The 12,475-nt window shown below is 64.8% G+C and overlaps 1 protein-coding gene across 2 annotated transcripts in view; it reads right to left on the bottom strand.

The window, feature by feature from the left end:
- The window catches only part of AHDC1 (AT-hook DNA binding motif containing 1), a 52,857-nt gene continuing 40,382 nt past the window's right edge, over positions 1–12,475 (bottom strand). For both annotated transcript variants that reach the window (XM_086863221.1, XM_086863219.1), the window contains 5 exons: positions 10,023–10,185; positions 9,206–9,246; positions 3,739–8,796; positions 3,072–3,631; positions 1–1,411 (listed from right to left, as the gene is read on the bottom strand). In XM_086863221.1, the coding sequence (XP_086719347.1) occupies positions 3,782–8,719 (4,938 nt within the window). In that variant the 5' untranslated portion in view covers positions 8,720–8,796; positions 9,206–9,246; positions 10,023–10,185 and the 3' untranslated portion in view covers positions 1–1,411; positions 3,072–3,631; positions 3,739–3,781. The remainder of the gene's footprint in view (positions 1,412–3,071; positions 3,632–3,738; positions 8,797–9,205; positions 9,247–10,022; positions 10,186–12,475) is intronic.

Below are 12,475 nucleotides of genomic sequence, written 5' to 3' on the forward strand. Positions count from 1 at the left end.
TCGCTCAATATATAGGTTTCTTTTTAATATAAAAAAAGTGCCTATTAAAAATTCCTTCCTAAATAACACAAAAAGACCGTTTGAGGGGCAAAGCGGGGGCCGGGGGGGGCTGACGGGGCGGCCCCTCTGGCCAGGGCAGCACAAGCACTGCACAGGGCAGCTGGGGGGGGCAGGGCAGGGAGGGGGGATTTTGACCGAATTTGGGGATTTTTTTCCCCCTTTTTTTTTTTTTTTTTTTTTTTTTTGGTGAATTTTGCCTTTTTTATCCATTTCAGGGTGGTTTTCCTCTCTTTGTGTGTGTGTGTGTGTGTGTTTTCTCTTTTTTTTGCACAACCCACAAAGCCGTACCGAGATTGCCGAACTCTGGAGGAGGTGGGGACACGCAGGGAATTTGCGGGAGGAGAGGACCCCAAAGCCCACCTGGAACCCACACACGCAGCCACACCCTGAGCTCGCCCCCGCCTCGGGGACCCTGGGAAAGGGACCCCCCTTTACCCCAGCCCCCCACTCCCCCTCCCCACCAAGAGGGTCTGTGATTGATTTATTCCTTATTTTTTTTCTTTTTTAAAAATTTTTTTCTTTTTTTTTCTTTTTTTTTCTTTTTTATAACTCCTTTTTGTTTTTATACAAATTTGGATCTTTGGGTGTGTACTGCCAAAAAAAAAACCAACCAAAAAACCCAACAAAAAACCAAAAACCCGCCTTCGTTCTTCAGAATAATAATAAAAATAAAACTCAAATCATCATTGAATCATTAAAAAAAAGGCAACGGAAACCCAAGGAACCCATGCGGAAGTTGCACACCACAAAACCACAGCAGATGTACAGAATGCAATATACAAGACACGATTTATAATAAAACATTATATACAATAAATAGGTTATTGTTACTTTTCTTTTTTTTTCTTTTTTTTTTTTTTTTTGTCGCTCGATCTGTAAATAAATTTTTTTCTCAGTGCATACTGGGGGGGTTTTTGCTCTTTTCTGCTGCATATTCACCTCTTGGATGCTTTAGGCCTGTTCTCCATCATTTTTGGATTCTCCCTCCGGTGCGTGATATTTTTTAATTTTTTTTTTTTGTGTGATTTTTTAGCTTTTTAAATTTTTTTTTATCCTTAAACATTTTTTTTTTTTAACTTCTTTTCTTCAAAAGTATTTACAATTGCTGGTTTTGTGCAGAAAATGAAAATCAATCAAATAAAAAATAAAACTTAAAGAGTCCCTCTGCTTCTGGCTGGGAGGAGAGAGAGAACGCGGCGCCGGCGCCACGGCCGGGGCGGGGGCCGGGGGTGAAGCAGGGGCGGCAGGGGTGGGGTCCCCTCCGGAGGTGGCCCCCTCCTCTCCTCTCCTCTTCTCTCCTCTCCTCTCCGGCGGCCAGGATGGGTGGGGGGCGCAGGGCTGGGGTGCTGTGCTGGGGGGAAGGGGAGAGAGGAGTGAGGGTCCCACCATGGGGTGTTTGCCCACCCCCACCCACGGGCCCGGGGGTCTGACACCCACACCCCGGCTCTGGGGTCCAGGTCCCATGTGCCAGGGGATCTGGCTCCTTCCCACGCACACCCAGCACTCTGGAGTCCCGTTCATGCTGTTCTGGCACCCCTGGGGTCTCGCGTCCTGCGCCCCCCATCTGGCACCCAAACATTCGGGGGTCTGGGGAACCCCACAGCCCTCGGCTCTGGCACCTCCGGGCTCCTGCACCCCGCAGCTCCAGCCCCCAGGGTCCCCGGTTTGATCTCGGTGGGGCAACACCCAGGGCACCCACTCAGAGCCCAGGAGGGGCCAGGGGCACCCAGAGGGGTCAGAGCAGCCGCTGGAGCACCCGGAGCACCCAGCACAGCCCTGCAGCACAGCCAGCACAGCCAGCACACCCTGCACACCCTGCACACTCCTGCAGCACACCCAGCACACCCTGCACACCCAGCACAGCCAGCACACCCCTGCAGCACACCCAGCACACCCCTGCAGCACACCCAGCACACCCTGCACACCCAGCACAGCCAGCACAGCCCTGCAGCACACCCAGCACACCCCTGCAGCACAGCCAGCACACCCTGCACACCCTGCACACCCCTGCACACCCAGCACACCCCTGCAGCACACCCAGCACACCCTGCACACCCAGCACAGCCAGCACACCCAGCACAGCCAGCACAGCCAGCACACCCAGCACAGCCAGCACACCCTGCACACCCTGCACACCCCGCAGCACACCCAGCACACCCTGCACAGCCAGCACAGCCAGCACAGCCAGCACACCCCTGCAGCACACCCAGCACACCCTGCACAGCCAGCACAGCCAGCACAGCCAGCACACCCCTGCAGCACACCCAGCACACCCAGCACAGCCAGCACACCCTGCACACCCCTGCAGCACACCCAGCACACCCAGCACAGCCAGCACACCCAGCACAGCCAGCACACCCTGCACACCCCTGCAGCACACCCTGCACACCCTGCACAGCCAGCACACCCAGCACACCCTGCACACCCAGCACACCCAGCACACCCTGCACACCCTGCACACCCAGCACACCCTGCACACCCAGCACACCCCGCAGCACACCCAGCACACCCTGCACACCCTGCACACCCAGCACACCCTGCACACCCAGCACAGCCAGCACAGCCCTGCAGCACACCCAGCACACCCAGCACACCCAGCACAGCCAGCACAGCCAGCACACCCAGCACACCCTGCACACCCCTGCAGCACACCCAGCACACCCAGCACAGCCAGCACACCCAGCACAGCCAGCACACCCTGCACACCCCTGCAGCACACCCTGCACACCCAGCACAGCCAGCACACCCAGCACAGCCAGCACACCCTGCACACCCCTGCAGCACACCCTGCACACCCTGCACAGCCAGCACACCCAGCACACCCTGCACACCCAGCACACCCAGCACACCCTGCACACCCAGCACACCCTGCACACCCAGCACACCCAGCACAGCCAGCACAGCCAGCACAGCCAGCACAGCCAGCACAGCCAGCACAGCCAGCACACCCCTGCAGCACACCCTGCACACCCAGCACAGCCAGCACACCCCGCAGCACACCCAGCACTCACCTGGTGATGGTGGCGTCTCCGAGCCCCGCTGGCGACGCTGCCAGAGCCGGCTGGGGGTCAGCGCTTCACCAACAGCCATCGGTGTCCGTCCGGCAGGAGCAGCCCCCGCGGGAGCGACAAGGAAAAGAAAAGAATCCCCAAACAGCCTCCCCCGGGGTCCCGGCCGGGCTGTGGGCAGGGGGCACCCAGCACCGACCCCCAGATCCCCTCCTGCCCCCTCCGCCCCCGGGCCTGGCGGGGCCTGCGCCGTCCGTCCGTCCGTCCGTCCGATTGTCCTGCTGCGGGGCGGGGGGTCGGCAGTCCGGAAAGCAGAGCCGGAGGTTGGTGGGCGGAGCGGGTTTGAGTGCGGAGGGGGAAAAACAGGGGGTTTCTCTCTTCATCCATTATTATTAATTTTTTCCTTTTGTTTCACTTATTTTTATCTTTTTTTTCTCTTTTTTTTTCTTTTTTTTTCCTTTTTTTTTTTTTTTTTTTTTTTAGAAAACAAACAAACAGTTCCAATCCCAGTTAAATACAGAACTTGAAAAGTGTTCCAGAAAAAAGTGCTGGCTAAATTACCTCTGAAAGAGAAACACAACATGGAGAGAGAGGGACACGATGAGAAGGGCCCTGAGGGTCCCCTGTGTCCCCCTCTGCCACCCTCACCCCCAGGTTCTCCCCCACCTACCCTGTAACAAAACCTCGTTGTCCGGTTGGCACATCAGCAGACACTACAATGAGGTGACCGTAAAAGTGTCCTCGGGGTGTTGTTGCTCTACCATGGGTCCCAAAAACCCGCTCTTCTGGCTGGGGGCCATGACGGGGTGACCTTGGGGTGCAAAACTGGGGTACCTGTAGTTGTCCTGCAGCTGCAACATTGAGTCTCTCGGTACGGGGGAGATGTTCAAGTCATTGATCAAGGGACAAGCATAGGGTCCTCGGTGGTGAGCCCGGGACATCTCCAAGGGCTCCTTCTCGCCCTTGGAGGGGTGGGTGCCGCTCGGGCTGCTCAAGTGGGGGTTCAGACACGGGGGGTCTGTCCTGCCCATGAAGTCTACCAGCATCCCGGTGCCCGCCTTGCCGTCGTAGGAAGGGCTGCGCGTGCTGGCGTTGGGGGAATACCAGTACGGGGGATTTTTGCAGCTGGGGGAGTCGTAGTGCGGTTGAGGCATGGGGAGGTCGCGGCAAGCCAGGTGCGGGGCGTGCGGCAGGGCCCCCCCCTGCATGCTGTGTTTGAGCGAGTCGCAGGCGGGCAGCTTTCGGATGCTGCCCGCCCGGAGGTCCTCCTTGAAGGCCAAGGTCGGGGAGCAGTTGGGCGAGAAGGCTTTCTGCAAACCGGCCTCAAACACAGTCTGCTGGCCGGGGGCTGCCAGCTGGTGTGGGAGGGCAGGGAAGTGCTTGCTTTCCAAATCCGGCTGCCCCAAACCAGGGGAGTCGCTCTGGAACCCCTGGACGAAGGTCCCGTCTGAGGGGGTGGAGGGGTTCATGGAGTAGGGGCCGGTGTAGTCGCAGGGGTCCCGCTCCCCCACCCCGAAGCCCCGGGACTGGGAGGGCAGGGGGGACATGCTGCTGTCCCCGCTGTAGTAGTCCAAGCCCAGGTCCGTGCTCTCCTGGAAGAGGGGGTTCACCGCCTGTGACTTGGTGGGGAACTTGGCTTTGCCCGTCCCCCTCTCCTTCTTGGAGGCACAAGCCCCTCGGGAACCCCGGGGCTGCCGGGGTCCCGTGTTCCTCTTGGCGGGGTACACAGAGGAAGAAGAGGAAGAGGAGGAGAAACTCAGGTGGGAGGTGTCGAACATATCCACCTTCTTCCGTCGGCCTCGACCGGGCTTAGAGTTACTCTGGAAGAGGACACTCTGGTTCCAGTTGTAGCCAGGGGCAGAGGATGCCTCGTTCCAGTCCATCATCAGCTTCTCCAGGCTGGAGAGGCTGGACTGGCCCTCGCTGGAGGACGCCTCGCTGTTGGCGCGCCGGTAACCAGCCGGCTGGTTGAACTGGGTGCTGTCAGAGGAGGACTCGGAGAAGGTCTCGGAGACCGTCTGCTGCTTGGCTTTCTGCGGGGTGTAGTTGGAGATGTCCAGGATGACATTGGGTTCATTGAGGTGGCACTCGAAGCCCGGGTTGTAGAGCTGGCTGAAGGCTTCCGAGCTCCAATCCAAGCCACCATAGCCTTGCCGGAAGGCCCACGGCGCAGCGCTGGGGAACTGCCGGCAGTTTTCAGGCGAGGGCTGGAAGGATGCCGAGCCCTTGGGCACCATGTAGCCGCCGGGCGAGACGGTGCTGGCCCGGCTGTCGCAGCGCAGGGGGGTGTGCGCGGCGCTGGAGAACTGCCCCCCCTGCTCGGCACTGTTGAAGAAGGCGGCTTTTCCCAGCGGCAAACTGGGACCAGCTGTTGGTGGCGCGTAGCCGGCACTGTGGGCACTGCTGGGCGAGGACGGGAGGCTGCTGCCGCTGCCGTAGGCGAAGCTGCAGTCCTTGCTGTTGGGGCAGTCCTGTGCTGACGGGTACTGCTTTCCTGCCGGGAACACACTGGCGGGCGCCACGCTCTGCCCGGCGCTGCCGTAGCTGCCGTACGGGGAGTAGCCGGGGGCGCCGCTGGCGGCCGGGTGAGCCGTGGGCGACCGCGACACGGCCGATGGCGGGGCCAGCTTGGGGAAGGACTCGGTGCCCCGGCACTCCGACGAGCTTTGTGTCACGCCGTAGCCGCCGGAGGCGCGGCCGGGCGGGAAGGCCGGGCGGCCTTGCATGGCCGCGTGGAAGGCGGCTTCGGCCGCAGGGCTGGCCGCAGGCACTTTGCCCCCCCGGGCCGGGTACGCAGCCATGCCCCGCTGGCCCGGCAGCGCGGCCGGGGGCGCCGTGTAGGCGGCCGCCGATTTACGGGACTCGGAGCGGGACGCGGACAGGGCGAAGTCCAGCAGGTCGGAGGAGTCATCCGAGTCCAGCAAGGAGCGGAAGTACCCGGTGAAGAGGCTGTGCCGCTCCGGCCCGCTCTCCGTCTGCGAGGACGGCGCGCTGCCGGCGTAGAAACCGGCGCGGCCGGAGGAGCCCGACTCCAGCCCCGCGGCGTGGAAAGGTCTCGCCTCGGCCCCTTGGTAGCCGCCGTTGCGTCCGGCCTGGCCGCCGGGGTGGCCGTGGTGGGGGGCCCAGGGGCTGCCCTTCTCCCCCCCGGGCCATTCTGCGGCGGGGCCGTCCCCGAAGCTCTGCCCGGAGCTGGGCTCGGGGAACAGCGCCCCGTTCTTGCGCGCCCGCCGCTTGCGCTTGGGTTTTCCCACAGGGTCGGGCTCCAGCCGGCCGCGCTTGCGGGGGTGCACGGGGTCAGCGTGGAGGGCGCTGGGGGCTTTCTTCTTCTTCCCGATGCCCTCGAAGAAGTCGCTGAAGGAGCAGCGTGCGGCGCGGGCGGCGTGGCTCCCCCCGCGCCCACCGAAGCCCCCCGCCTTGCCGCCGCGCCGGCGGAAGCCCTGGACGCGGTGCAGAAAGTGGGAGATGCTCTGAGTGTCGGGGGCTTGGTGGATGGACTCGGGCTCGCTGGGGGTCCAGCAGCGGGGCGGCGAGCAGCGCCCCGAGCACTGGCTCTGCCGGTTCAGGAAGGCCAACTTGGCCAACACGTCCGAGTAGTCGGCTTTGCTGTCATTGGTGTCGGCGATGTAGGAGGGCTGGGGCGAGGCCAGCTTCTGCTTCCTCCTCCTCCTCTTCTTCACTTCCGGGGTGGGCTCCTTGGGCTTGGCTTGGCCCAGCAGCAGGTTTTTGGGAGGCCGGCCCCTCTTTCGCTTCAGGATAATGGGCATCTCGCCTGGGGGGAACACCACGACCACGTTGCGCCCATTGTTCTTCATCTTGAGCAGCGGCGTGGGCTCCATGGAGCTGCTGGCTGCCAGCTCCTTGCCCTCCAGGTTCAAGTTGCTGCTGAGCGATGACACCTTGTAGGTGGTCTTGTTCCTCCTCCCCAGGGACACGGGGATCTTGGCCATCTTCACCACCATCTTCCTCACCCCCCGGCACTTGCTCTTCTTCCCTGCCGGGGGGGCTTTGGGCATCTCGTCGGGGTCCAGCGTGGTGGGGCTCGGTGGCGGCGGGGGGCTCAGCACTGGGGTGTCGGGCTCCTCGGGCCCGGGGGGCATCTCGGTGGGCAGGGCGAGGGGGGACAGGACGCGGCTCTCGGGGGTGACGTCCACCCGGCGCCCTCGGCCCGCCCTCCTCCGGCGGCACAGCATCTTTGGCTTATCTGTCCGGCGCAGGGCGTACTTGCGGTGATCTTCGCCGCACCGCCCGCCCCCCCGGCCCCCACAGGGGCCCCGCTTCACCATGGTGCTCAGGGGACACCCCCCGAGCCGGGGCTGCAGCCCGTGGGGCCGCAGAGGGTCCCCAGCGCCCGGCTGCGCCTCCAGCAGCTCCGAGACGGTTCCCAGGGGCTGCGGCTCCAGCAGCGAGGGCTCGCTGGGCAGCAGCGGCGGCTCCAGCGCTCCGGGCAGCGGCTCCAGGGTCTGCAGCCCCAGGGGCTCCGCCAGTGGCTCCAGCGACTGCAGCTCCAGCGACTCGGACAGAGGCTCCAGCGACTGCAGCTCCAGCGACTCGGAGAGCGGCTCCAGCGACTGCAGCCCCAGCGGCTCCAGGTTCTGCAGCTCCAGCGACTCTGGCAGCGGCTCCAGGCTCTGCGAATCGAGCAGCTGGGGCTGTGACTCCAGGGACTGGGAATCCAACAGCCGGGATTGGGAGTCCAGCTCTTGGGCTGGCAGCAACTGGGGCTGCGGCTCCATCGCCTGCGACTCCAGCAGCTGCGTCCCCGGGCAAGCCAGGGAGGCCAGCTCGTTGAGGATGTCGGCCTCGGCCAGCTCCGAGTAATCGCTGGCATCGGGCTGGGAGCAGCCGGCTTCATCCGCCGGAGCTTTGGAGACATCCCCCACACCCACACTGTGTCCTGGGGGCTGCGGGGCGCTCCCCCCGCCTCCATCAGCTTCTCCATCCCGCGCCGGGGGCCGGGGGTGCCGCGACGGGTCGGATTTGAGGAGCACCCCCCGCTCCTCGGGGCTGCGGATGCTGTTGGCCAAGGAGGGCGAGGAGAAGAAGCTGTACTGGAGGTCACGGTCAGCGGGCAGGAGGCGGCTGTCCTCGTGAGCCCCGCCGCCACCGCGGAGGCTGCCACAGTCCAGGTGCACCCCGCTGTTCTTGAGGTCCTCGGAGAGGCGGTTGAGGTCCTTCATGATGTCGATGAGCTGCACCACGGGGTGGAGGTTGATGTGCCCGTTGCCGCACTTGCTCCGGAGCAAGGCGAGGATGCTGTCTACGTTGCAGCGGCCCGAGGCCAGTGTCGCGTTGGGGAAGGTTTTGGGCGCCCGGTCGCGGGCGGATGCCTCCTCCGCGCTGCCCCCCAGGATCCGGGGCTCCCCGGCGCAGCCCAGCAGGTCCTCGGCCGCCTTGGTGCCCCCGTGGACGCTCTGGCAGCGGTCGGCCGGGTCGCCGTGCAGCAGCGAGCCTGCCTGGTGCTCCCGGCCGAGCGCGGGGCACGACCCCTCAGGGAAGCTGAGCACGCTGCAGGATAACGCCTTCTCGGCCGGGCAGGCTGGGGGCCGCTGCACCGGGTGTCCCGGAGGGTAGAATTTGGGCTCTCGGACGTAGTCGGGCGAGCCGCGCACAACGCTGGTCGTTACCACTGGGCCCGGGGGCTTCACACGCATCCTGACCTCCTCCTCCCCCGCGTGCCGCTTGGCCGAGCAGTTGCTGACATGGGGGTCAGGGAAGGTGACACCAGGACCTACGGGCGGCAGAGAGGGGGACAGTGAGGCTCCGCAGGCACTTCCAGGCAAAAAGACCCAGCAGAGCCTCACTCCATCCCCCCGTTCTCAGGGATGAGGTGTCCATATCCATCCCCCAGCTTCCTCTGTCCTGTCACCAGCAAGGACCCGGCTGGCACCGCAAGAATGTGACAGCCCTGCTCACAGCTGGGAGAACGGGGACTCGGGGGAGCTGGATGCCTTCCCCAGCTCAGGAGCGGGGGGCTGGATGTCCTCCCCACACCAGGACCACCCGTGCCAGACTCCAGCACGGAGCCCCCTCCCGGGTGAAGAGGGGGGGGCCTGTTCCGGTGAGGGTCTGGGTTTTCCCAGCCCTCCACAGGGGCGGAGTTTGGGCGGCTTTGGGGAGGTCTGAGGGCTGGAACTTACCCTCGGCTTTGCTGCTGCTCCTGCTATTGCACTTGAGCTCTCTGCAAAGGAAGGGGTGTGCAGGGTCAGCCCCACGTGCGGGGGGGCTCACTTAAGTGCCCAGCACCCCTGTGCCAGTCCCTCCACGGGACATTCCAGGGCTGATCCTCCCGAGCTCCCACGGCCACCCATCACCGTGGCGTGGGGGCTGCGGGGGGGTGGGCAAAGCGGGGGAGGCTGCCTGTGATCTGGGGGGCGGAGGGGACAGGTTTACGCCCCCCTCCCATCCGCACCAGCAGCAGTTTCCCCTCGGTGGGGCGGGGGTGGCGGGGGTCCTTCGGTGGCGCTGCCGCTAGGTGTCCCCGGCGAGCCGCGCTCCGGACACGCGGGGGGGTCTCGGCCCGAGGAGGAGGCTCAGCACATCCCACCCCCACATCCCCCCGGCTCCCACCCACCCGCGGACACCCCAGGCACAGCTGCAATCCTCCCCGCCGTGACGCTGCCCGGTGCCACCCCGCCCCTCGCCGGGACGCCCCTCTGTGGCGCCTGCCTCAGTTTCCCCCCGCTGGAATCGGGTATAGCGAGGGAGGCGGTGGGGTGACTCGGGCACTCACGGGTGGGTGCCGGGCACCACGTGCCCACTGCCACAGCCCACCCTGCACTCCCAAGGGCCTGCAGTTCACTCCAAAATCCCAAGCCGGGAGGCTGTGCAGAGCCGGGGAGCCCCTCGCCCATCCATCCATCTCCCGGACAGGGATGGACAGAACATCCGCGCCAAGATGTGCCGCCGACCCTGCCTTGCCAGCACCCCGTTTGTGGGCTGAGACCCCCCCGGTACCTGTTTCGGGGGTGTTTGCAGTGTAGGTTCACTCGGAAGCTCCTGCTGTCGCCGTCGCTGCCGGGCTGGCGGGGGCCGGAGCCCTGGGCACGCGGGAACCACTCGGCTGGCGGGCTGGCGCCGTTCTCCAGTGCGAGGGGCTGGCAGGCGACCGAGCTCCCATCTGCTCGAGAGAGACCCCCGCACATCAGCCAGCAGCCCCCTCCCCTGGGAGCGCCGCTTGCCGTGGGTGCCCGCAGGGCTGGGCACACCGTGTGCCACCCGTTGACGCCTCCCCCTCGAAGCCGCGGCGCACGGGTACACCCACGCTGTACCCTTTGCTCCATCACGGGATGCCCGGGGTGGCGTTTTGGGGCGGGACGACCCTTTCCTCCCCACCGTGACCGTGCCTTGAACCGGGGGCTGCCCGTACGAGGGGGAGCATCTCCCCGGCAGGCTGTAGGCACGCGTGTGCGCATCCACACGGGTGTGCGCCTTGCTCACGCGTCTGCAGAAAGCTCTGCCCCCCCCACTCTCCTGCAGGAGGTCGAGGCACCCAAAGCGGCTGCCCATGTGGCACAGGGGGGCACGGTGGAGCCCCTCAGCCCCTCGCAATCTCCCCATGCCAGCACGTCCGCCTGTCTTCCCTCCCCAGCGCCGCGTGTGAATCCCTGCCGGTTGGCTCCCTCCCCCAGCACACACCCGCAGACACACACACGCAGCCGCTCGGCGTGATCCAGGCTCTTCCCGGTGTCTGGATTAGCGTGACAACTTATCAACAAGGCAGGGAAAGAGAATTCAAACCTGTCAGTCCATCGGCATCCCCCCCTTTCCCCGTCTCCCCGCCAGCCTTTGGGCGCAGCGCTGGCACCGCAGAGATGCGGGCACCTCGGTGTAAAGTTACACCAAGGGCTGTGTGGAGCAGGAAAATATGTGCTAGAAAGACCGGTCTCGTCTCTGCTGAGGCTGCTGGTGTGCCCAGGGAGCTGTAGGAGGGGAGGCAGGCAGGAAGGAAACAAACGGGAGGTTTTCCAGAACAGCCGCCGAGAGCTGCTCCCCGCTGCACACGCTGCGCTCGGCTCGCCGCGGAGGTTCGGGGTGCCGGGGGGTGTCGGGGTGCGGCCCCCGGCTCTGCGCCGCCGTCCCCCGGTGTGTCCGAGCTGCGGATGCTTTGGCAAACGCGGCGGGACGGCCGTGGGGTCCCCAGCGGGGTGTGGGGGGGTCTCTGGACAACCCATGCCCGCGCCCTGCGCGTTCTGCGGTGCCCGCGTTCATCCCCGGTGTGCAGCCCCGCGGGCGCTGGGCGCACGCCGCGGCTCTTACCCCACACCACCGGTGTCCGGCCCCTGTCCTCGGTCCCGCTGGGGGCCACGTGTCCCGTGACACGCGGGGGGAGCTCCCCGCGCCGGGACTCCGCCCTCGCCCCGTCCCTGCATAGCGGGGCCCACCTGCACCCCCCAGCACCCCCCAGCACGGGGCAGGCGGCCCCCGCCGCCCCCCGCCCCGCCCGGTGTGGAGCGCAGGTGGGAGCCCGGCAGCGGCGCTGGGGAGGGGGCTGCGCTGCGGAGGAGCTGCCGGGGGGCGGCGGGGAGCACCGGGATGTTCGCCGCGCCGCCGCGCTCACTTTCACCTCCCCGCTCAGCCCCAGGCAGCCGCCACATGTTTCCCATTAGGCTCTCCGGACCTCGCCATTCCTGGCTTCCTCGCCAGGGGTAGGGCCTTTTTCCTTATTTTTTTATTTTTCCCCTTTTTTAAAAAAAAATTCTTTAATTTTTTTTTTTTTTTTTTTTTTTTTTTTTTCTTCTCCTCGCTGGTTACAAAACACCAGCCGAGACCACACAAGCGAGGAGGGACGGAGGGAGAAGGAGAGATAGAGATGGGCGCCGCGGGCGGGGGAGAGCCGGCCAGACCGGGTGCTGCGGCGGGGCCGGGGGGGTGAGGATGAAGAGCGGGGGGATGAAGCGGGCGAGATTGCAGTCACCTCCGCTTCCCACCTCCTGACCCCGCAGCCCTGCAAAGATAACAGCCCCCGAAGACTGCTGACTCGCCTCGCAGAAATCCAATATCCTCGCCTGGTGAACTAATCGACTACCTGGGCTCCCACCTCCCCTGCCCGGGCTTAATCCTGCTGCTGCAAAGCTTTAATTAGTTTAACGGTTTCAAGCTTGACGGAGGTTGGCGGCGAGAGGAATCAGAATCATGGAATGGTTTGGGTTGGAAGGGGCCTTAAAGCCCATCTCCTTCCAGCCCCCTGCCGTGGGCAGGGACACCTTCCACTAGACCCGGCCGCTCCAAGCCCCGTCCAACCCGGCAGAACGGCCCCCCAGCTCCCTCTTTGGTGGAAAGGGTGCCGTGGGGTGGCAGCATCAGTGTGCAGGGGGCTGCAGGCGCCCCCAAGCCCCCCAAAGCTCCCCGAGGCTGCTGGCACCCGGCCCCGGGCCTCAGCGCTGGCACAGGGCGGGCACGGCGGGGGG

Source organism: Cyanistes caeruleus, chromosome 26 (genome assembly GCF_971803275.1).
Source record: "Cyanistes caeruleus chromosome 26, bCyaCae1.hap1.1, whole genome shotgun sequence".
NCBI classification, from domain to species: Eukaryota; Metazoa; Chordata; class Aves; order Passeriformes; family Paridae; genus Cyanistes; species Cyanistes caeruleus.